At 35.7% G+C, this 26,482-nt stretch overlaps 2 protein-coding genes across 11 annotated transcripts in view; one reads left to right on the top strand and one right to left on the bottom strand.

Annotated features, from left to right (window-relative positions):
• LOC110257722 (uncharacterized) overlaps nucleotides 1–26,482 on the bottom strand; it is a 476,707-nt gene that overhangs the window by 289,914 nt on the left and 160,311 nt on the right. For 4 of the 9 annotated variants that reach the window (XR_014835842.1, XR_014835841.1, XR_014835850.1 and 1 more), the window contains 3 exons: nucleotides 24,411–24,512; nucleotides 20,996–21,078; nucleotides 5,798–5,908 (listed from right to left, as the gene is read on the bottom strand). Coding sequence is in view for 2 of the 9 variants with exons in the window: in XM_085008769.1 (XP_084864895.1) it covers nucleotides 5,860–5,908; nucleotides 20,996–21,078 (132 nt within the window). In the remaining 7 variants the exon portion in view is untranslated. The remainder of the gene's footprint in view (nucleotides 1–5,797; nucleotides 5,909–20,995; nucleotides 21,079–24,410; nucleotides 24,513–26,482) is intronic. The other 5 variants (XR_014835851.1, XM_085008769.1, XM_085008770.1 and 2 more) reach the window with 2 other exon arrangements.
• Nucleotides 1–26,482, top strand: part of LOC100737023 (melanoma-associated antigen B18-like) — a 135,195-nt gene that overhangs the window by 81,915 nt on the left and 26,798 nt on the right. The window lies entirely within an intron of this gene.

The raw sequence follows: 26,482 nt of genomic DNA on the forward strand, positions 1-26,482 counted from the left end.
ATAAAACCCACAGCAAAGGGTTGTTTTAAAGCATCAGAGAATATATAAAGGACCCTACATACAGACAGTATATACTTAATAGCATTATGTTAAAACTATCACTGGAATACAAGTATTTATCTCCGAATTCCTATAACCATCCTTGATATAGAACAGGTGTTCAAAATGTTTAATGAAATTATTGAATGGACATATTTCAAATATGAATCAATTACAAGCTAGGGAGTTCCCTTGTGGCACAGTGGGTTAAAGATCCATCATTGTCACTGCAGCAGCCTGGGTTGCTGCTATGGTACAGGTTCAATCCCTGGCCTGGAGAACTTCCACATGCTGCAGGTGCAACCAAAAAAAAAGAAACTATAAATTCTTAGCTATCTTCAGTTTTGAAACAATCTTTCATAATGATCCTCTTTAACAATGTAATTGAGTTACTAAAAATGAAACAATTATTACTTTCAATTTCAATTACAATTATGAATGCATTCTAGCCTGTTAGCTTGCTTACTGTTAACATAGGCATATCTGTCTAGCTTATTAGTTGATATGTTCTAGGCAATATGCAAAGGGGACTGTATAAACATCTCAGTGTACCTATCTTCAGACCATTAGCCGTAGACTGAAGCCAAGTGGAAAGGGTTACTTCTTACTCGCAGAGCAAAATACTGAGGAACTAATGTGGGACAACACTTGCATAGAGAGCCAATAAATATAACTGTGGGCTCATAAACATTCCAACTGGCCTAGGAATGGCCTAACATAACAAGGCTGAGGGAATACCTGGCTACTTTATTATACCTACTTTACAACTTTTGTGGAAGAGCTCTACACGCCTTTATGAATAGTCTATGGACAATGGGACCTTGTTATGGCTGCCACAGTACCTTGACAACTTAAGCTTTTTTTTTTTTTGTTTGTCTTTTTGCTATTTCTTTGGGCCGCTCCTGCGGCATATGGAGGTTCCCAGGCTAGGGGTACAATTGGAGCTGTAGCTGCCAGCCTACGCCGGAGAAGCCACAGCAACGTGGGATCCGAGCCACGTCTGCAACCTACACCACAGCTCACGGCAACGCCGGATCGTTAACCCACTGAGCAAGGGCAGGGATCGAACCCGCAACCTCATGGTTCCTAGTCGGATTCGTTAACCACTGCGCCACGACGGGAACTCCACAACTTAAGCTTTTAATCAAAGTCCTATCTTAAGCCACCTCAAGAAACACAAGTGAAGTAATATATATGTCAAAACATACTGTATACAAACTATGTCTGGTACATAATGCATGGGTAAATTTGCTTTCTCTCTTTCTTACTATGAATAGGGTATGCTGCTAAATACTGTAAGAGATATAATACTGGTCAAATAGCATGGTGTTCTACTCTAGCACAGACATCACCTTGTAAGGAGGAGAAATGAATGCTATTAACTCTGTCATGCCTTCTTATGTCAACATTTATTTACATCTGACTCATATGCATTAAGCAACACATTGGAAACATATAAACATACATAAGCCATGATATACTATTTTCAAGAAATTCACTCTCTCCTATAATTTTATTCCTTTCTCTTACCCATTATAACCAATTATAATTATACCCATTATACCCATTATAACCAATTATGTTCTCTAGAATTGCACTAGACTTTGTTCAGAGATCAGTTGTAATTTCTATCATTACGAATACACAAACAAATTCACCATTATGTTATGAAGTGCATTACGCATTTTGTATTATTTTATATGTAGATCAATGACCTGGCAAGAAGTCCTGCCCAATATTTATTGCTAAAATGTCCCACTATATAACAATCTACTGGTTTAAGGTGAGCTATGAGCCCTATTTTGTAACTGTCAAAAATGATCCTTTATAGATCATAGAGCTAAATATAAAATGCAAAACTATAAAATTCCTAGAAGATAACACAAGAGAAAACCTAGGTGACCTGGGGTAAGGTGGTGACTTTTTAGATACAACACCAAAAGCATGATCCATGAAAGAAATAATTGATAAACTGGACTTCATTAAAATGAAAAACTTCTGCTTTGAGAAAAACAAAGATCAAGAGAACAACACAAACCACAAACTGGAAAGAAAGACACATCTGATAAATGACTGTTATCCAAAATATACAAAGAACTCTTGTGTGCACGAGAAATTCCCCAATGAAGATCCAGAATGTATGACAATACAGAGACCACAGTAAACAACAGTTTCGGGTCTGGAGTAAGAGCTGTTATTTTCTTTCTTTCTTCTTTACCAAGTATAATTTTTATAAGATTTTAAAGCATAGTTTCAAATGACTAATGACCCTCAACAGTACTTAGACACTGTTTCTTCTGTAATCACTAGATACTTTCAAGACTGAGTATTACTTCTAGGGTGTTGATGGCTGTAAAGTTTGAAAGACGGGACAAAAAAGGTAACTAAGCTTTTTTTGTAAAACGAAGAGATAATTATGTAGTTCCCATTGTTTCCCTTTGAAATTCTAAAAATAAATAATTCTACTCCAAGAATACAGGTAACTGAAGAATGTTTTCTTTCGAATCTACTGGGCTCTGAACAACTAATTTTAAAAGTCAGGTGAACATAATATAAAACACATAAGGAATTCCCGTCGTAGCGCAGTGGTTAACGAATCCGACTAGGAACCATGAGGTTGCGGGTTCGGTCCCTGCCCTTGCTCAGTGGGTTAAGGATCTGGCATTGCCGTGAGCTGTGGTGTAGGTTGCAGACGTGGCTCGGATCCCGCGTTGCTGTGGCTCAGTCATAGGCCGGTGGCTACAGCTCCGATTCGACCCCTAGCCTGGGAACCTCCATATGCCGCGGGAATGGCCCAAGAAATAGCAAAAAGACAAAAAACAAACAAACAAACAAACCAAAAAACACATAAAAGTCTATCTTTCATACCACCTTGGGAAAATAATGCATCAGACTAAGGGGAAACTATGAAGTTGGCTTAGATTGCCTTTATCATGACATCCTCCTTCTCAGCTTAACCCCAACCTTAGCAATCAATCTTTTTTCCCCTACAATCCTGCCCCCATGAGTGCTTTCATGCTTTACACAGTTTCCCCAACTAAGGAAAGAATGACACTATAAACAGATTCACACTAAGATACTAGAGATTCTTATTTCTCAAAGTGTGCTCCACAGAGCAGAGAAACTGCATTGCCTTGTCTACTAAGGATCTGCATTTTCATAAGGCCCCTCACGTGATTCATATATACTTCGGTAAGATAACCAGGGGATTCAGAGGCACTTTTAAGTTTTTCAGAGCAGTGCTTCTCAAAGTGTTACCCCTGAGGGAGCAGCATCAGCATCAACTAGGTATTGATTGAGAATGTAAATTCTCAGGCCCTGCCCCAGACATACTACATGAGAAACTCTGGAGGTGGGACACAGTCCTCTGGACTTTAAAAAGCCCTCCAGGAGATTCTGATGCGTGAAAGAAAATAAATAAATAAATAAATAAGGACCACTGTTCCAGAGCATATATACAAAGAATTGCTAATTTCTGAATTTAGAGCTGAGTGCACCCTCAAAAGTAAAAAGGGGTGGATGTTTTATCCCTTAGGGCTTCTTGGCTTTCCTTCCATTTGCATAACCCTGAAATTCAAGAGTTTTCCAAAAATGCCCTAAGTGTGCTTTTCTGATTAGGCCATTAACTTGTTTCATGTCTTCTGAGAGTAAATCCCTTGATACCAATTGGTTTAATTCAAGAATTCTGCTCCATTACTTTAGCTATCTCAACCTGTGAAATTTCACACCGCCAGGACATCAGGCTGCACAGCAATTTCAATTAGCTGCCTCTGATATGGAGAAGATCATTGACTTACTGGAATTACTTCAGTAACTTAAAAGCTTCTGCCAAACTGAACTCTGTGTCTTTTCCTTTTCTCCCCCAGCTCATTGCCCAGACACCCCTTGTTTAAATGTATTAACACTACTTTTTCATCTAAACTGGTGTCTCTGTGCTGTGTGTGTGTGTGTGTGTGTGTGTGTGCCGATGAACTGAAGTTTCAGATCATAGCTTATTGCTTGCAAATACCACTGTAAGGAGGTATTCTTCACTGGTTTTAATGTGCTTTCCAATTCAAGGAGTGGCAGTTAATGCAGCTTAAACTCCAAAGTAAATAAGAAGTATATGAAAGTATGAAGGATTGCCCTTGTGGTGATCACACTGTAGAATAGGGCACTTGGCTACAGTGAAAGTCATTGCAATATTTTATTATTTTAAGATAGCCTCTAGTGTTCTTCCGAGACTAGACAATGGATTAAGGGAATGGCTAGGCAAGACATTCTGTACTATTCAAATAATTCACCTGCCGTTAAAGCCCTTTCCCAGTGTTAAACAAGAGAAAAATGCTATTTGCTGAAATATTTTTTCAATGGCATGGCTCTTAGTTCATTTCACTATTATGGTACTGAATAAGTTGCTTTTACTTTCATTAAAGCTTATTTGGTTAAAAACTAGTAATTATCTGGTCTACCTTGCATGGAGGTGTAAAGAAACTAGTCTTGATGCCTAAGATAACTGAAGTGATCACTCCTTCGGCACATTCATGAAAGGTGGAAGCATGTTCAGTCTCACTAACCCACTACAAGAGCCTATTAGTTACGACACATTTGTTATCTGTTAACAGGGGAGCATATCAGTATATGTGTTGCAGACTTACAGTTATATATGTGGCCCAAAGACATGTCAAGACTTTTCTGCAAATTGTTCAAATGAAGTGAGAATCACAGATAACAAAGAAAACCATCCCTTGGGGAACTTTTCTGTGTCATATTAAAAATTATTTTTGGCACCTTCTCAGAGTACAACAACACATTCAAACTGAGGTTGGAATTAATGGATAAAAACAGATAAGAGCTATTAATTAATATCCTTTCACAACACTGAAGAGGATCTTTAAGCCAGCCAAGAAATTAACTTTTAAGAAACACTTGCAAAGAGGAAATACCGACGGAATTAAGGAGTTTACTAGAAATTAAAGCATGGGTGCAATTCCATTCCAACAGACCTGGGAAGTAAAATCAGTTTACCGCTCAGGCATGCAGTAATGACTGTCATCAGCAAGAAACATTCACTTGGTAAATAAATGAAAGTGCAAACATAATTCTAATGAATGTTAAATTTGTTTACTATTAAATGGCAAATATGAATTTTAACTCAGTGCATACATGCTTCTGCATTCATTACCTGTGAATCAAATTATGCATCAATTTTATTTCATTGATACACTAAAATTCTTTGTTTTAAAAATCAATAAGTGTTATGACACTGTCATTTATGCTTGCTTTCTATATATTTTAGCTTTTTACTAAATTACAGCATATATTCAGTAAAGGTGAACATAACTGTATATAACTCATTTAATTTTCACTAAGTGATTTACAGTCATGGGAATAACGCTCAGATCAAGAAACAGGACACATGCCAGCATCCTAGAAATCTCTTGCCCCCTTCCAGTTTCTACTGATGCCCTGCTCAAGATTAATCACTATCCTATCTTCTAATCACTTTGTCCTACACTGTATTAAAAAAAAATTCTTAAATAGAAAATTAAAGCAACCAAACAAAATAAACTTTCTTTGAACACCATGCTCCTTTGCACCAGTGGTAGCATCTTTATTCTTAGTTTTGTGGTCTGGTATAACTACTAAAATGTATCAGATATCAATATCCACCTGTTCTCCAAGTGTGATCTGGAGACTCTAGGGAGAAACCTGAAAAATTTTTAGGGTGCCCTCAAGTTCAAAACTCTTTTCTTAATAATACTAAAACATCAGTCACCTTTTTCACTCACTCGCACAAATGTATATTGGAGTATTCCAGAGGCCTCAAGACATGTGCTGTCACAACAGATTGAATGCAGCCACACATATGAGAAAACAGTTGTCTTTTCTGAAAAGAGATATTAAAGAAATTTAGAAAAATATAGAATAGTGCTACTCTTCTCACTATTTTTTGTTTTGTTTTGAAAAATAAGACTTTTTTATAGTAATATATGATTTATGTTAAAAGCAATGAGTTTATTAATTTAAATGAATTAATAATTCAAAATGTTAAATAATTTCAGTGTTAATTTCTACTATATAAATATCAATAGATACAGCCACACATACAAAGTTCTTTGGAGTCCTCAATAATTTATGATTCTAAGAGCCCCGAGACTAACATGTCTGAGAACCACTGTCCTAGTTATTCCACAGTTTACTTCTCATACCATTCCTCCAAATCGGCTTGCAATGAGATTCCAAATAACTGCTAAGTTTCACTTACCATTTTTCTTTTTTTTTTTTTCCCCTTTTTTTGACTGTATCCCCAGCATGCGGACATTCCTACACCAGGAATCAAACATCTGCCACAGCAGCAACAACAAGGGATCTTAAACCTGCTGTGCCACAAGAGAACTCCTCACTTACCATTTTTCTGTATTATTTAAAATCTTGACAGAAATCATCCGTTATTTTATCACTTAAGCTGAAATTTGATAACATTTTTCTTTTATCCCTGTTTTCCAATATCTAAATATTCTGCATGTCTGCTGATATTTTTCCCTATTTCTTAGATCTGGTTTGTCCTCTTAATATCTACCTCTCTAGCTCTTGTTCAGGAGCTCAGCATCCCCTGATATCATCTACAGGAAACAAACCTGATTAGCTTCATTCTCCTCCATTGCATCTTCCTCATCAATCCTAAATGGCCTAGAGGTAGGGAAAGGGGGCAGATTTTGATATCAGACAGACTCTGTTAGAATTTACAATTTTGGGCAATATATTGAGCTTTCTAGTACTGTTCTTTATTTATAACATGACGACAATACTTTCTCCATTATGAAGTAAATTATGAGGATTACATAGTATGATATGTATATCGCAAATACATATATATGTGTATTGCAAGTACAATTTAGGGCTGAGTTAATTCTTAAAAATAGTACTCCTCAACCGCTCTTTCTCTAAAAACAATTTAAAGGCTTTCAGTCACCATAAAAATAAATTCAAACTCTTACCATCAAATATAACCCATTTCTTGATCTGTGAGATACCCAGTTTCATTTTCTCATTGCTTTAGACATTTTTTCAGTGATAAAACTCCACATTGATATATATCTTTAGTGAGAGAGTGATCCTGATTGCAGGGATATAGTATTAAAATGCACTTCTACTATCCAACTGCAGTGGCTTGGGTCACTGTGTAGGTATGGGTTCCATCTCTGGCCCAACGCAGTGGGTTAAAGGATCTGGCATTGCTGCAGCTGTAGCAAAGGTTGCAGCTGTGGCTCAGATTCACTCCCTGGCCTAGGAACTTCCATATGCCATTGGTGCAGCCATAAAAATAAATAAATAAAAAATTTTAAAATGCACTTCTACTACGGCACTGTAAAATGTATAGGAAATAAATATATTAATATTAAATTAACAGGAACAGAAATAAATACAGACTCATTAAAAAGTCTTACTAAAATTTTCAATAAGTACTTGATAGTTGGGAAGTTACTTCCATGAGAGATACCCGGGAAAAACTAAGTAACTCCCCCAAATGGCCCAAGCCACCACCTTCAATACCATCTCAAGTTACAGACAAAAAATGGTGGCATGGGGAAATCAATTATGGGAGGTTACCAGGAAAGGCACAGTAAACAAGGGCAAGGTTGTTATGCAGATTTAAATTGCTTCCTTTTTCACTGATAAGTGTTTCTAAAGATTTAATCACCTTCCTCTTCCCCTTACAGAAAGAAAATCACGTTTACAAATGTAGATTTTTCCCTATAAGTGTAAATCCCTCTTACAAAAGGATAACTCTTGGTTTTCAGAGCTTCTCCTGTATCTGCTATTTCTTAAAAATAATCAGCCTAAAATAGCCCTTATGCCAAAGAGGCATATTTTGAGGTGATATACTCTGCCCCTTAAGATCTTTCATTTATATATGAAATACACTGATGGGGTCCAAACTAGAAGAGTGAAGAAAATGAATAATATTTATACATATAACCAAATGCATTAGACAAGTCTTTGTTGGAGAGGATTATAAAAACTTTCAGCATTATACAATGCAATTACTCAATTATTTCTCACATGGCAAAGCACCATTTTAAGAAAGCAAATAGAATAGTACTTTGGTTTTAAAATAATAACTTTGTATGAAGTACAGAGAAACGAACAGCTACATAAATGCAAGGGTAGCCTATTTTAAAATTACTTCCAGTTTCTAATTATCAAATGTTAATACCCATTTAGTGTTTTAACAGTTTTTATTCATTTCATTGTCATGACTAGAAGCAAGAATAACATAGTTCTTCTGACCAGCAAGGTCCATAGTCAACGAACATTTACTAATGTGTATCTCAGGAGATCTTCTGAAAAGATAATGTTAAAGCTGACTAGTGATCATGACCGGTTGTCATCTCTCCTTTTTGTGGTGCTCAATCTTACACAGCTCTGTAAAAGGCTAATCAGAATCCTGCTTTGATATAGACAGTAAATCAACAAAAAGGGAACTTCTAGGCCCTTGAGATTTCCTTTAAACCTTAGTGGACCAACTCTAATTCCTACCTCTGATTAATAATTTTCCCTGTGCCTTTAGGGCCCTGTTGAGGCACTACTCATGTTGACCTGGAGTAATTTTTCCTATTACTTTTCTTTACTATTCAATGCACACAATTAAGCCAAGTGATTCTTAGGTCACAACATTTTGGGAGCCATAAAATTAGACATTATAGAACCTACCCAAAGGACTAGTGAATTTAAATACCGCTGAAATAAATGCAAAATCTCATGTAGTTAATGGACAGTATATCCACAAGGGTGAATTTACTGCTTTAATTGGTTTTTTTATATAGCTGTATCTCTATCAGTATTAATAGTATATTATCAATTATCAGTAAAAATTTATCATATCTTTAAGTTCTGGGCTATCTTGACTAGAGATGTCAGAGACATTTACACTTCATTACTTGTTACCACACGTTTACTGTATTTGATTTTGGGAGAGAGTACATCTTACTTATCAACCTTAAATTGGCAGAGTTAATGAAGCTTATAATGAAAGTTTCAGGTCACAGGCATCAGAACTACTGCATATGTTTGTGCATTTTTGCCCTGCACATTGTCACCTGGCTATGGGGGTGAGTTGGGGTATAAATTCAGCCTATGCTTGTCTAGCCAAACTCTATGCCCTTGACTAGAACTGAGGCTGAGAGAAGATGAGGCACTTTCTTCTTAACAAAAAATAATCTTATTTATAAAATAGAAACAAACTCACAGATTTCAAAACCAATCTTATGGTTACCATAAGTGAAACAGTTGGGAATTGTGAGGGTAAGAAAAACATATACACACTACTGTACGAAATAAGTGATTAATAAGAACCTATTGTATAGCATAGGGAAATCTACTCAATAGTTTGTTACAACCTATATGTGAAAAAAGAATGGATATATTTATGGTATAAATTATTTACTGTGCTATATACCTGAAACTAATACAACATTGTAAATCAACTATACTCCAATAAAATTAAAAAAAAATACTGTCTATACCCAAGCCATAGGGGATTGCCCAGAGGAAACCTTTAAAAAATTCTAAAACAGTGATGACCAGGGTAGAGGAGGGCTTGAGAGTGGCTTCTCTTCACAATTACTTACATGTGAATTGTTACTGATTTCATATAAAGTCAAAGGTTCATAAGATATGCTTTGTTTATTAAATCTTAATACAGTATAGATAAGGATGCTCATGTACCAGAAGCCAATTCTCATTTGTGCCTTAATTAGAATTATGTTGAATTTTAACATTCCAAGTAAATAGGTGAGTAATTCTACTCCCAGAGCACATATTTTTTGTATGACTCAATGAAATTTATTACATTTGTAGTTGTACAATGATCATCACAACCAAATTTACAGCATTTCCATTCCAAACACCCAGTGCATACTCCAGCCCTCAACCTGTCTCCTTTGGTAACCATAAGTTCTTCAAAGTCTGTGAGTCAGTATCTGTTCTGCAAAGAAGTTCAGTCTGTCCATTTTTCAGATTCCACATGTCAGTGAAAGCATTTGATGTTGGTGTTGCACCATCTAACTGACTTCACCTAGCATGATAATTTCTAGGTCCATCCATGTTGTTGAAAATGCCATTATTTCTTTCCTTTTAATGGCCAAGTAATATTCCATTGTGTATATATACCACTTCTTCTTGATCCATTCCTCTGTCGATGAAAATTTAGGTTGTTTCCACGTCTTGGCTATTGAAAATAGCGCTTCAATGAACATTGGAGTACATGTATCTTTTTGAGTCATGGTTTTCTCTGGATAGATGCCCAGGAGTGGGATTGCTGGATCAAATGGTAGTTCTATTTTTAGTTTTCTGAGGAATGTCCATACTGCTTTCCACAGTGGTTGCGCCAATTGACAATCCCACCAAGAGTGTACTAGGGTTCCTTTTTCTCCACCCCCTCTCCAGCACTTAGTGTTTGTAGACTTTTGGATGATGGCCATTCTGGCTGGTGTAAGGTCGTACCACCCAGTGGTTTTGATTGGCATTCTCTAATAATGAGTGATGTTGAGCATCCTGTATTGTATGTCTTCTTTGGAGAATTGTCTGTTTAGCTCTTCTGCCCATTTTTTTAAAGTGAGGTTGTTTGTTTTTTTTTGGTACAGAGCTGTAGAAGGTGTTTATAAATTTTGGAGATTAATCCTTTTTCAGTCGCTTCATGGGCAAATATTTTCTCCCATTCTGTGTGTTGTCTTTTTGTTTTGTTTAGGGTTTCCTTTGCTGTGCAGAAACTTTTAAGTTTAATTAAGTCCCATTTGTTTATTTTTTCCAAAACTCATGGAATGCAGCAAAAGCAGTTCTAAGAGGCAAGTTTATAGCAATACAAGCCTACCTCAGGAAACAAGAAAAAGTTCAAATAAACAATCTAACTTTACATCTAAAGCAGCTAGAGGGAGAAGAACAGATAATACCTAAAGTTAGCAGAAGGAAAAAAATCATAAAGATCAGAGCAGAAATCAATGAAATAGAAATGAAGAAAACCATAGAGAAGATCAATAAAAATAAAAGCTGGTTCTTTGAAAAGATCAACACTTAGCCAAACTTACCAAGAAAAAAAGAGAGAGGACTCAAATCAATAAAATTGGAAATAAAAAAGAAGTTACAACAGACATTACAGAAACACAAAGGATCATAAGAGACTACTATATGCAACTACAAGCCAATAAAATGGAAAACCTAGAAAATGTACAAATTCTTAGAAAAGTACAATCTTCCAAGACTAAACCAAGATGAAAGAGAAGAGATGAACAGACCAATCACAAGAACTGAAATTGAAACTGTGATTAAAAATCTTCCAACAAACAAAAGTCCAGGACCAGATGGCTTCACAGGTGAATCTATCAAACATTTAGAGAAGAGATAACACCTATCCTTCTGAAACTATTCCAAAAAGTCACAGAGGAGGGACACTTCCAAACTCATTCTATGAGGCCACCATCACCCTGATACCAAAACCAGACAAAGATTCCACAAAAAAAGAAAATTACAGGCCAATTTCACTGATAGACATAGATGCAAAAATCCTTACCAAAATACTAGCAAACCACATCCAACAATACATTAAAAGGATTATACATCATGATCAAGTGGGATTTATCCCAGGGATGCAAGGATTCTTCAATATCCACAAATCAATCAGTGTGATACACCACATGAACAAACTGAAGAATAAAAACCATATGATCCTCTCCATAGATGCAGAAAAAGCCTTGACAAAATCCAACACCCATTTCTGATAAAAATCATTCAGAAGGTGGGCATAGTGGGAACCTACCTCAACATAATAACGGCCAAATATGACAAACCCAGAGCTAACATCATTCTCAATGGTGAAAAGCCAAAAGAATTCCTGCTGAGATCAGGAACAAGACAAGGATGTCCCCTCCCATCACTATTATTCAACATAGTTTCGGAAGTCCTAGCCATGGCAATCAGAGACGTAAAAGAAATAAAAGGAATCCAAATTGGAAAGGAAGAAGTAAAACTACCACTATTTGCAGATGACGTGATACTATACCTAGAGAATCCTAAAGACTCTACCAGAAAACTATTAGAGCTCATCAATGAATTTGGCAAAGTCACAGAATACAAAATACACAGAAATCAGCTGCATTTCTATATACCAACAATGAAAGATCAGAAAGACAAATTAGGGAAACTATCCCATTTACCATTGTACCAGAGCACGTATTTTTAACATTAAAATGACCTTAAACATGCAGACATCAGAGCACTGTATTTACTATTTTTCTGAGAATATAAATGTGTGTGTCTGTGTCTGGTATGAGAGAGAAAGAGGGAAGGAGAGAGGGAGAGAGGGACAGAAAGAAAAAGGGAGAGAGAGAAAGAGAGAGACAATAACAACTACCCACAAATCAATTGAAAAAATTATTATGCCCATGGTCAAAATTTTGCTTGGGCTTTGTGATTCTTTTTCTCTCAGCATGTGCACTCTCATTCTTTCTATTTCTTAGTATGTTTATCCTTGGATATTCACAATAACAATAATAAAACTTTAAATGTATCTACCCTAATAATCAGGTTAATGGAAAGGAATGATATTCCAGATTATCACTTAGGACAATAGATTTTCCCAAATTTTAAAATACATATTAGTATTGAAATTAGGTGGAGTACATGGCATACACAGGACATTTACTTATATATAGTAAAACCACCTTCTTTTATATCATATACAAAATATAGTAACTGCTTCAAAAATACCTATAAATTTGTTAAAAATAGCATATCTTGAGGTAATAAATATTATATTAAATAAGTCATTAGATCCAAAACCCATAAAATCTTAGTATTAATAAACTTTATTACATAAATATTACCCTGGTCAGAGTTTTTTAAAAAGTGCTATAAAGTCAACATTTAAGTATTAGACTGAGAGAAAATACTGTAGTGCATATGATATACAAAGAGTTAGCCTTCAGAATATAGAGAGAACCACGAATCAATAAGAAACATATATGGATCCTATAAGAAAGAGGTACAAAAGATATGAACTAATAGTTCAAAGAGGGAGAAATACAAATGGTCAATAAACTTCTAAAAGAATGTATAATCTCAGTATAAATCAGGTATTTTATTTTTAAAAACTAGGGGACATCATTTTTCGTCCATCTCTGGAAAAAGTGAAAACAACTGTTAATAATTCACTCTCAGCGAGGACATGGGAAAAATGCATATTCTATTTCATATTGGTAGATCATTTTGAAGGGCAATTTGAACCAATCTAAATTTTAAATGCAAGTATCCTTTTATTTATTAATTCCATTTCTAAGTATCTAATCCCAAGGAAAAAATACCTATGCCCACAAATAGTTATGGCCTCTCTTTTTCAATACTTATAGCAAATATTATATGCCATAATCTGTCCAAAGTGCTTATCTTTGTTCATTCACCTATCTCTCACAAGGAACATATAAATTGGTATGAATATTAGCCCCTATGTTTTCAAAACATGCTTTAAGGATACTAAAAGGAGCTGAACTGGATACTAGAATAGAAAAAAGGCCATTAGTGGAAAAATTGGTGAAATACGAATAAAGATTAGAGTTAATAATATTGTACTAGTATTAATTTCTTATTCTTAATAAACATACCATAATTATGTAAGATTCAATATTAGAGGAAACTGGATGAAGGGTATATAGGAACTCTGTACAATCACTTCAACTATTTTGGTAAATCTACATTCATTTTTTTAAATAGAGTTTTTTAAAAAAAAAATATTCTTAATATCCCACAGCTAGCAAGTGGCAGAGCTATTTGGAGCAGTAGGAGAGAAAAATCCCCAGAGAATAAAAATTCTTTAGATGCCTAAAGGCAGGTAAAGGGAGCTATATGGAGAGAGAAATTAAGAATAACCAATTCTGCTATTTGCATTTGACCAACCATCTGATTACAGTCTCCAAACACTAAATGACAATTTTATTCTCCATGTAAGAGTAGCTCTGAAGGCAGTGAAAACAAATATGACAGTACTTATACTAAGGTAAATCAGTAGGCTAGATAGACATGTAAACAATTAGCTATAACATAAATAAAGAAATGATCTTTGAAGACGATGCTGTGGGAGATGTCACAGGAGCTTCATAACATGAGTTTATGATATTCTGACTCTTAATCACACATCTTGGAGTTCCCGTCGTGGCTCAGTGTTTAATGAATCCGATTAGGAACCATGAGGTTACAGGTTCGATCCCTGGCCTTGCTCAGTGGGTTAAGGATCTGGTGTTGCCATGTGCTGTGGTGTAGGTCACAGATGAGGCTCGAATCCTGTGTTGCTGTGGCTCTGGCTCTGGCGTAGGCCAGTGGCTACAGCTCCAATTCAACCCCTAGCCTGGGAACCTCCACAAGCTGTGGGAGCAGCCCAAGAAATGGCAAAAAGACAAAAAAAAAAAAAAAAATCACACATCTGATTTGGATAATCAAAATTAAAAACAGTAACAAAAATTTGAAGTGTTTTCTCCATGTATAGCTGTATTTCTACTACCATGTCTACCTTTGTCTCTATCTACAAAGAACTCTTCTGATAATCTTCCCAAACTCAAAAACTCACTTTTTTAATACATGATGAAAGTAATCTTTTAAAATTATCTTCTATGAAGCAAATACTTCATATACTTTTTAATTAAAGTATAGTTGATTTATAATGTTGTGTTAGTTTCAGGAGTATAGCAAAGTTCAATATACTTTTAATAATGTAATACCAGAATCTGTGGTCTTAACAACTGTGTTATCTTTGTGTGATATTCCAAAATTAGAAACTCAAATTCTCATCAACAGAAAATGATTAAATAGATTATGGTACATATGGAATAAGAAATATTCTGTGCCAATTAAAATAGGAATATATTTAAGATATTTTCTGAGTGGAAAAAAATGGCATTTGGAAAATGATATATATTGTGAGTCAATGAGCTTGTGGTAAGCAGAATTTCTGATCTGCCATGAAAAGCCATCCTGCTGTAATTTACAGGTCCCGTGAATATGATGAGATTTCACTTCTTCAGTTATGTTATATCATATGGCAAAGATAACTTTAAGATAGAGAGATCGGGGTTCCTGTTGTGGCTCAGCAGTAATGAACTCAACTAGTATCTATGAGGACATGGGTTTGATCCTGGCCTCGCTCAGTGGGTTAGAGGATCTGGCATTGCCATGAGCTGTGGTGTATGACAGCAACCGCAGCTCTGATTTGACCCCTAGCCTGGGAACTTCCATATGTTGTGGGTACAGCCTTAAAAAGACAAAAAAAAAAAAAAAAAAAGATAGATTATCCAGATGTGCCTGCTAATCACTTGAGAAATTTCTCTAGCTGACAACAGAAGATGTGAAAGACATTTGAATCACAGGAAGGACTCGACATACCATTCCTCCACTGAAGATGGAGGGATTACATGAGGTAGAATGCAGGCAGTCTTAAAGAGCTGAGAATGGTCCCCAGTCTATAGTCAAGAGAGTAAACAGGGACCTCAGTCCCATAACCACAGGAACCTAATTCTGCCAATGACAGAAATGAGCTTGGAAGATGACACTTGAGCTCCTGGTTAGGACACAGTCAGCCAACAACTTGTCTTTGAACTTGTGAATCTGGTCATGCAGTGCTTGATTGCTGACTTACAGAAATGTGAGCTAATAAATAGGTGTTGTTTTATGCCATTAAGTTTATAATAATTTATTATGGCAGCAAGACTAATACAGAGCCAATCTATGTATAATACACACACAGCTACTTTTTTAACATATAAAACTGATACAATTGGTTACTATAAATTGAAGAAGAACTGAGTAAGAGAAGAGGAATTTTCTTCTTTATATACTTCTGTATTTAACTTTTTTTGTACAATGGAGATGAATTCTTAGATCAGCTTAGTATTTAACAAAGCAATTTTAAAGTATAAAAACATTTATAGAGAACTAATTATAAAGAAGCTTGGAATTTTCCCATTCAGATTCTCCATATATTTTATGAATACTTAAAAGGGCAAGGCAATGTGAGGCAGTGGGTATTAAGCAGTCAATGAGATATTATTCCCAGCCTGGTGGAGGTAAGTTTGGTGGAGGTTATAAAGTAATGTTAAATCTGTAAAGTTCTGTTTCTTAAAGGGCAGGTATAAGGTGCTAGGCAGAGAGCCAGGTCACTTCAGAGACAAGGCAGGAGAAATTGACCAGAGCAGAGTTCAAGAACTACATTGTTGGGAATTTTCAAAAGTTTTAATTTTATTTTGAGTACAATGGGATGCTGTGAAACATTAAAATAGGCAAATGGCACAATCTTATTCATAGTTTAGATACACTACTCATGCTACCACACAGAGAATACACTGGAGAGGGGAATAGGAAACAGGTATTTTCTTCATAGGAATGTATTGTATTCACATTTGTTGATATTCCCTCATTGTATACTTATTATATTTCATATTTTTTAAAAATGAAATGTTCTAAAATAAGACAGCAGAAGTAAGGATAAGGTTAACAAATGTCAAAGATATTTAGGAGGTAGTATCAACAACTCTTACAGATCTTGATATGGGAGTGAGAAAGGAGGAGAGAGACAGCAAGAATGACACCAAAGTTTCCATGCCATTCACTCATGAGAGGATACAAGAGGAAGAACAGTCTCTCACAGAAAGAATGATGATACCCATTTTGGGCTTGCTGGATTTGAAGTATTTCTAAGACATCCAAAGGCAGCTGCTGGGTAAACAGCTCAGTTCTGGAGTTCAGAGGAGCAATTGATTTTATATCTTTTTTCCCTCTAGCTTCATTGAAGTGTAATTGGTATATAAACACTACACATAATTAATGTATATACTTTGCTGAGTTTGTACATACATGTTGTATACATGTGTGTTATTACTGCTACAATCAAGGTAATAAACACTGGATTTTATATCTTATGAAGGCTTTTAATACCACATAACAGAAAATATGTTTACTAGTGGCTTGTGAAACATGTTTATTTTTATTTTATTAAAAATAATTCAAAGTGGCAGCTTCAGACTCAAAAATGCTATCTTAAAATCTTGCCTCTTTTTAGATTTCTGTTCTCCTATATCTAGAAGGGTTTTTTGTTTTTGCTTTTGTTTTTAAATGTCTCTTCTAAAGAGTAAACTGGCTGTCACAGATTCAGACATCATGTTTGAGTTCAAAGAATGAAAGAAGAAGGGATGGGCCCAACAAGATTTCCTGATTTTTATCAGAAAGCTCCCTAGTAGATTTCCCTCACAGTTAATTGCCTATAAAGTAGGAGATGGTAAGGAATAAAGAGAAGACTGATAATAGGAGATGGGTTAGTAAAGCAATAAAATCAGACCCCAAAATGTAGATGGCATTTCAAGCTATGGCACTTGGTCCAATATTTGTATATGACATATCTGATAAGGATTATTACCCCAAAACAAAGAACTCATTAACACAATTAATAAATGGGCCATAAATCTGAACAGATCCCTCACCAAAGAAGATACACAGATGACAAGCATATGAAAAGATGCTCCACATCATATGTGATAAGGAAAAGGCAAATTAAAATAACAATGAGATACTATCACACCCCTATTAGAATGGCCGAAATCCTGAACACTGACAATACCAAATGCTGGTGAGGCTGTGGCGCGACAGGGACACTCAGTCATTGCTGGTGGGAATGCAAAATGTCACAGCTACTGTGAAAGACACTTTGGCTGGAGGTTGAATCAATTACCAATGGCCAATGATTTAATCAATCATGTGTATGTAATGAATCCTTCATAAAAACCTAAAAGGGTAGAGTTCAGAGGGCTTCTGGATGATGAACACATGAAGACTGGGGAGAGTGGTACACTGGAGAGAGCACAAAAGCTCTTTCCTTTTCCCCATGTTTTGCCCTATGCATCTCTTCATCTGATTGTTTCATATCCTTTAATGTCTTTTAATAATAAATCAGTGATCTAATAAGTAACATGTTTCTCTGAGTCTGTGAACTATTCTAGAAAATTAATTGAACCTGAGGAGGGGGTTGTAGGAACTTTTGATTTATAGCCAGTTGGTTAGAAGCACAGAGTAACCTGGACTTGGGACGGGTGTCTAAAGCAGAGTAGTCTTATGGGATTGAGCCCTTTACTTGTGCAATATGATTCTATCTCCTAGTCGAGAGTGTTAGAATTGAGTTGAATTCTTGGACATACAGCTGGCATCCAAGAACTGCTTGTTAGTGCGGAAAAACCTCCACATGCACATGCTGAAAATGGGTCCAGGAATTCAAAACAGGGATACTGTGCATGTGTGGGGGCAAAGGGTATATGGAAAATCTCTGCATCTTCCTCTCAATTTTGTGTGAACCACTCAAAAATATAAAGTCTTTTAAATACTGTTCAAAAAATAGAAAGTCTCTTTTAAAAAAAGTCAAATCATAAAAAGTTATTTGGGAAACATGAAATCACTAAAAGGGTATTCATTTGTTCATTTAACAAGCTAACAATTAGCACTTTTGTTCTAATCACACCACTTATCACTGGAGAGTGAGCCTGCATTATAATGCAAGGTTACAAGAACCCAAAGGATTGCCTATGCTTGTCCTTCAATGCCTGTAGCAGACATCACTAATTAATTCCAGACCTCTTTGCCACTCATGCCAAACATGACTTCAGAATCATTACCAACACAACCCAACAGGTCACAACTAGCCATTGATCAGAATTTGGCATGTAGAATATAACCTATTTCTCATCCCTTATTTAGTACATTATAATATATATACGCCAGAATTTAACTTCAGTTAAGTGTGGTGAATAAAACAGATTTTTATTTAATAAATTCAGAGCTCTTATTTAAATCTAGAAATACATGTTATAATTAAAGCACAGTAGTTGCATGTGCATTACTGCATTATAGAAGTTCTTTGTCTCCTGATGTATAGGTTATATACTAAACAGGTGCATATTTTTCTTTCCTTTTTATCCACCTCATATATTTACAAAAATGTAGAATGCAAAGTCATCAACATGATTAATGCAGAGTTTAAAAATTTCCCAGAATATATTCTCTCCCTCTTTTATATATTCAATAGATAAAAATCTAAGAATATATTAGGCTTTGAAAATTACTGGAAAATATTTCTCAAATGTGGCTGTATTTATTATATATGCAAAATATACTGGTTGCTGACATATTTGGTTCTGTACTTAGTAAATGATATGTGAATTAGGTTTTTTTCTGCATTTGTTTGAGGGATTTAACCCTCAACCTTCTACTAAAACTAGTGATGCAAAAATATAAGCTTTTTTTGTCACAAGAATCATTTTACAAATAAATCTAGTGAAAATTTTAAAAGCTTACAATGAAATGTGACCATTTTTGAGCACAGAATCTATGATAAGCAACTTACATCATTACCACATGTAATTGTCACAATACGTTATTGCATTTAACTATCACAATTATAACAAAACAATCCTGTGAAGTGTCACTATAACCATTTAAGGATAAAAAACAACTGAAGTTTAGATTCAAGGTCAACATACCTAAAATCTAAAATCGTAGAGCTAGGAACTGAATTTAAATACAGCCTTGGAGTTCCCGTCGTGGCGCAGTGGTTAACGAATCCGACTAGGAACCATGAGGTTGCGGGTTCGGTCCCTGCCCCTGCTCAGTTGGTTAAGGATCCGGCGTTGCCGTGAGTTATGGTGTAGGTTGCAGACGCGGCTCGGATCCCGCGTTGCTGTGGCTCTGGTGTAGGCCAGTGGCTACAGCTCCGATTCGACCCCTGGCCTGGGAACCTCCATATGCCGTGGGAGCGGCCCAAGAAATAGCAAAAATAAATAAATAAATACAGCCTCATATAAACATGAGTATGATTAAATATGTTACTGAGTAAATAAACATTAGTGATTTTCAAATGCTGTAGAAAAATGCACAAATATATGTTACTATATGTCCATCCAGAAAGGAATCTATAAAGTTTGAGCTGGACAAAATGCCTCTCAGACTCCCTTGCCTCTCATTTCCTAGACTTCCCGGTAGCTCAGCAGGCCCAAGACATGTATGAAACCAATGTCATCTTAAAGGGAAAGCTGCTTGTCTGTAGACTTTCACTTTCCTACAGAATTTTTTTTTTCCTTTTCTTTTTGGGCCCCATGGTATATGGAGTTCCCAGGCCAGGGGTCAGATCCGAGCTGCAGTTGCAACCTATATCCCAGTGGCAGCAATGCTGGATCCTTAATCCACTGTGCCAGGCTAAGGATCAAACCTGAGTCTCAGTCCCTAGCCCCTGGCAACCACTAGTATGTTTTCTATCTCTATGGTTTTGTCATTTCAAGAATACTATATAACTGAAATCATACAGTATATAATGATCTTTCTTTTTAATAGCAAAGGTGCAGTACAATGCATGAGACAAATGTCAAGCAGATATTGTTTCTCATCTGGCTAAGTGTTTTGACCTTCCCTGGATATTTCCTTGTACTTTCTGATATGACCTCCCTTGGGCTCTACTGTTTATCTCTGGGAACAGAAGCCACACCAAAGGTGGCCATATATACTGATTAAGAAGCATACATTCCTAACCAGAGACATGCTGAAAAGGCTTGACAGAGCTCAGTTTTCTAGTTAATATGTGAAGTGACACTCTTCCCATAGTGCATTCGGAAGGAAGGGTGATACACAACTTGCTCATTAGGTTTGGGCATCATTTGGGGTTATTTTTCCACTAGAGGGCAATACATATACAGTGATGTTAAAGGCTGGTGCTGCATCTTTAGATGAAACAACAGTGAAGGGAAAGAAAGCCAAGTGGCAACAAATAACGAGCAGCAACAGCATGGTCCTTCACTGCCCAACTGTCACAAGAGGTCAAAATAGAACAAGGAGACAAGGTTACTTGTGAGCATTGTTGCACCAGCACATATAGTGAAATCCAAAAGGTTTTTTTTCTTACCTTTGGAGCAAAAAAGACAAGCTAGTTTCATTGCTGCTAATGGTCTGCATGCTCCTCAGGGTCATGGGGCAGATGAGCTCTTTCTGTAGGAAATAAAAAGACAAAAGATAAGTTCTCTTTAACTCTAATCCTTCCTCATATCTTAGAACAGCCTCAGATGGATTTCTTTTAATATAAAAAGTTAATTTATACAATTATTAGACTAGAACATAGACACATTTATATAATTTGGAGCTTGACAAAACTTTTCAAAGCATTATAACATAAAAGACTGATATATTTTCAAAAAGCTCTAAATTATAAATTAAAAATTTTGGCAAGAACCTAATATGTAAGTTAGAAGGCAAGTGCCAAATGGAAACGTACTATGAATTTTATAGTGTAGGAGGTACATAGTAGGTATCAAAGGTACATATTTTAGTAGGTTATATATACACGCACACAGATGTATATTTATCATACATATGGTAAAGGGTTAATATGGTAATGATATGAAAATATGATCTATATTACATGTATATGTTAATATAATTCATATATTAATACCTCTTGATAATTAATGAAAAAACTATACATCTTATAATAGAAAAAATGACAAGAATTTTTTAGAAAAAAAAATATTTATTGAATGTTATTTTGTGCCTGGTATATTGCTATGTGTTGGGAACAAAGCAGAATATGTGAAACCTATAATTTATTGGAAACTTACAGGAAATTTACAGTTTAACAGGAATAATATTAATGGTCCATAACGATCAAAAATAAATACAGCCTTACACAGCCAAAGATATGAAAATTAAAACAATCATAAAATAAAATTTTCAGCCATTTAAATTGCCAATGACTTAAAACAGGAAAATAGCCAACATTGTGTTGAATGTTAGGAAGTAGGAATTGCGTAATCACTGACAACTTTTTGGATGTAATTTTCAAATATATTTAAAGTATTTCATAATATATTCATATGTGTGTTTACATACATACATGGACATGGGCACAAAGGTTCTTATATCACTGTTTAAAATTGTAAAAAAAAATTGAGTTGATGTAAATATTCCACAAAGGGGAATGGATAATACTATAACCCTAAAATGGAGTACTATGCACACACCATGATGTAAAACTATTTTATCTACATACCAGTTTTCAGACTAATATATATGGTGTCTTATTTTCCAAAAATCAAGTAAACAAATGCCATGAAAAATCATGATTTTTTATTTTTATTTTTTGGCCATACTCGGGGCATGTGGAAATTCCCGAGCCAGGGAAAGAATCATGCCACAGTTATGACTTGTGCCAAAGCTGTGGCAATGCCAAAGCCTTAACCCACTGTGCCACAAGGGAACTTCCATTAGGTGGTAGCTTTTAATTAGAAAGAAATTATTTTTACTACATATATTTTCTTCTCTTTTTTAAACTTAGAATTAACATTTATTACCTGAAAAAATAAAGCAATGAAGAAAAAAAGGCAAATTAAAATGCAAGCATTAGAACAGATTGTAAGTCAATACATTAGCATTTTCTTTAACTCTATTTTGTGTTTTTAAGGCTGTTTAGTAGTACTATTTGGTTTGACCCTCAAAACAACTCTAAGCTGTGTTGTTTTGGCTAAGCAAAAATTCCCTTCAGAGTACACGCAGAGTAGGAGTGTAAAATCAAAGATTTACCACCAGTGAATTAAAATAAAATTGTACACATTAATCAGTGTTGAAAGCACAGGATAAGCCAGACACTGCAGAGACACCCTCCCATTTTGTTCTCTTTTCCCCGGGAGATGCACTGGAGTCCTCTGTGCTCACTTCTTAAACCCAGTGGGATAATTGTGAGCAGGTGGGAACTGCCAAAATCAAGTTCTTCACACAAAGCTTACTAAACAGGCCACACAGGGAAAACTATTTCCTCCATAATAAAAGTTGGACTAGTATTATGTGGCCGCAAGATTTCTTCCACCTGCAATTTGATATATAATGCTTCCAGCAAGGCTCTGTGCAGACTTAAATATCTTCCTCCAAATTTCAGAACAATCCTTGCCTGCTTCATAAGGACAAACACACAAGCACACTTAAGCATATGTGTACATGCACACACAAGATACATAAAGAAGCAATGCTTTTACTTTTTTTTTTTTTTTTTTTTTTGGCCTTTTGCCATTTCTTGGGCCGCTCCCACGGCATGCGGAGGTTCCCAGGCTAGGGGTCGAATTGGAGCTGTAGCTGCCAGCCTACGCCAGAACCACAGCAACACAGGATCCGAGCCATGTCTGCAGCCTACACCACAGCTCACAGCAACGCCAGATCATTAACCCACTGAGCAAGGGCAGGGATCGAACCCGAAACCTCATGGTTCCTAGTCGGATTCGTTAACCACTGCGCCACGACGGGAACTCCTGTTTTTACTTTTTAAAATTTCTATTTCCTATAACTGCTATTGATGATACCTTGTTTTACAGATAGTAAAACCAAGATTCTTATTCTGAATGCAATTCACTTCAATTACATACTGTTGGTGAGTTGCCAAGCCTGGACTTAAACCCAGCTTTCTTGGTTCCAAAGACCATACTCTCCCCATTAATGTCCTGGCTCTGAAATTCTAAAACTTTGATTTCTTGTAAGAGGAAAGCCTCAAATTATTCATATGTTGCCTTTTAAGAGTGAGAAGTCAAGGCAAGAGCAAAGTGATTAATTGACCACTGTGAAAACACTAAGGATTCAATAAACCTCAAGTAGTTATAGGATCAAAACCAGTGTCATCACATTATGGGAACTATGTCTATCTGTTCACCACTTAATCTGCCTTAGTGATCCTATAAGTGAGAAACATAATCTTCAGGTCATTAAAACATCATCAGCATTTCCATGTACATTCAGATGTGCTCCAATAACAAGTTGCAGCAATAGAAACAAGTGTTCCACCAATAGAAACTGAACAAAGAACATAAACTTAGATATGGCCAAAAAAAAAGAGCAGTCATAATAAACATTCACCTGCAAAGTTCTTTTTCCATGACAAATTTTTTGAATCATGCAAGCACTGGAACTTTTGAAAATTCCTTTTTAGTAGAGTACCAAATCAGTTCTGCTATCCTCGAGTCCTTGACAACTTAATGTAGTACAGAGATTTTTGTGTATGAGTGTTTTTTTTTTTTTTTGAAGTAAAGCTTGGTTTCTGAATTCTGACCTTCCCTGTGTTTTCTAGTGTGAAACTCTAAGTGGATATATAACACTTTACTTGTGCTATAGTGCTCTTCTGAGAAGCAAGGGACCTTCGGAAACTCCCAGGTTTCATCATAAAGAGGATTACAATAGATTTATTGTTACATAGGAAGTGAGTTATGAAGTGTTTTCTGTTAGGCATCATTTTAACAGAGAATCTTTCTTGAAAATTTGGTGTTGGCAGAAAAGAACACTCTCACCTGAATGAACAAATTATGTTTTTGAGCAGAGATTTTCCCATAAACTCAGTCTTCCTTGAAGAGTTATCGATTTACTCCTTGGCTTATGAATCACTAGTAAGGCTAAAAGAATCAAAAGGAAAATTAAAAATATACTTCAAAGTGAGCAAAGACTTGAATCTTTATATTTGTTATCTTCTTTGATATGACTGTGGTTAGAAGCAGCCCAGGAGTAGCTATGTAGCCATTATTTGAATAATCAATCAGATCCCATCCAAAAAATAACCATTATCGATTAAAAGGTTAAATGTGGATGATAAATCACAGGCATCAATGCCCATTATATTTCTGGGTTCTTGCTTACATTTTAAATCTTACTCATCTAATCAGGAAAGAGATTTGTTTAGTTGAATGGCCATGCTTGTGTGCACCCCAGAACAGTTTTCACAAACCTTAAAAAAATGAAAATGACAAGTTCTCACACTTATCTAGAAAGTTTCAATAACTGATTTTATTTACTTATTAAACACAATGGAAAACACAGTGGTTATTCTGCTTCTTGACTACCGCATGCCCCTCCCAGCTTCAGGAAGTTTACACATGCTTTCTCCTGTGCCTGGGAGGTTTTTGCGCAACTCTTTCTTGTGCTCAGATCTTGACTTAAATGGCAGATACTTACAGAGAAAGGATTTCTCTGATTCAGTGTTGCACACACAGACACCGTTATTTTTATAGTATTCATTTTCCTTATATGACTTATAATTTTTCAATATTTTCTATTTATTTGCTTACTTGTTTAATTTGTGTGGCTCTCTTTGGAATATATGTCCTATAAAACTATAATATCTCAAGTGTAGGTTGAGTGACCAGGACCCCAGAGAACTGTAAACTTCAGAGGTATTTGCTTGACCTATATTCATAAATTTAAACTATTTTTATTTCTTCAAGAGGGCTCTCAAATTTTATAAGTATTGGGATGCCAAAATCTGGATTTTCCTTGCCCACTGTGGTAGACCCACTCTAAGGTTACCCTCAATGGGTCATGCCCGTGAATAATGCCTCCTTCTAAAGTATAAGTGGAACTTATGATTTGAATCTAGCCAACAGAATGTGGCGAAGGTGATAGAATAGGCACTCTTGTGGTAGAGATACATTATGTGAGACTCTGTCTTTACAAACTGGTATGGTGGATTCTCTTGTCGGCCTTGAAGAAATAAGATTCCATGTTGCGAGAGGGTTGGTGAGAGGGGCTGTTAAGGCAGCCTCTAGGAGATTAACTGTAGGCCCCAACTAACAGCCAGCCAGAAAATGGGGTTCTCAGTTCCACAACCACTATACACTGAATTCTGCCCACAAACACATGGGATGAGAACTCCAGGTTACAAAAGGGAAAACAGCCTTGATTGTAGCTCTGTGAAACTCTGAGCAGAGGAAACAACTAATCTGTTCCCAAATTCCTGATCCATGGAAACTATGAGGTAATAAATAGGGGTTGGTTTAAACTGCTAACTTTATGGTAATTTGTTATGCAGCAATAGGCAATTAATACAATCACCAACGTCTAGCGTAGTGCCTATCATGTGCTAAGAACTCAAAAATATTTAATGAAAAAAGGATTATATTCAGGCTCCTCTAGATCCATTATTGAATTTCAGGACTTATCCAAGAAGGGGGCAACTGAATTGGAACAATTTTAACTTAAAACATTTCCATAATGTTATAATCTTGTTTCAGTTTGACTCATTAAAAATATTCTGAGTTTTCCTTTCTATACATCTAGGAGACTTTAGTCCAATTACATTTATCATAATACACATAGTTTGATGTCTATAATTCTATTTTGTAGGGATTTTTCTTTTTTTGTTACCTAATTACCCCCTATTTATTCTCACTTTTGATTACTGAACTATATCCTGCTATGTTTAATTTTCACATGGCTTGGAAAATAAAGGAGCAGATTCAAAAAAAAATAAGGCAAAAAGACTAGGATGAGAAGGTTATTTGTACCTGGTCAAGGGAAAAATATTAAATTCCTAAATTAAAATACAGCCATATACTGACAGGCAGGAAATACCATTTTTGCTCAAGTTGTT

This window comes from Sus scrofa, chromosome X (assembly GCF_054392235.1).
Source record: "Sus scrofa isolate SSC_HxYL_T2T_F1_AM1 chromosome X, Sscrofa_HxYL_maternal_Yorkshire_Landrace_v2.0, whole genome shotgun sequence".
Lineage (NCBI taxonomy): Eukaryota > Metazoa > Chordata > Mammalia > Artiodactyla > Suidae > Sus > Sus scrofa.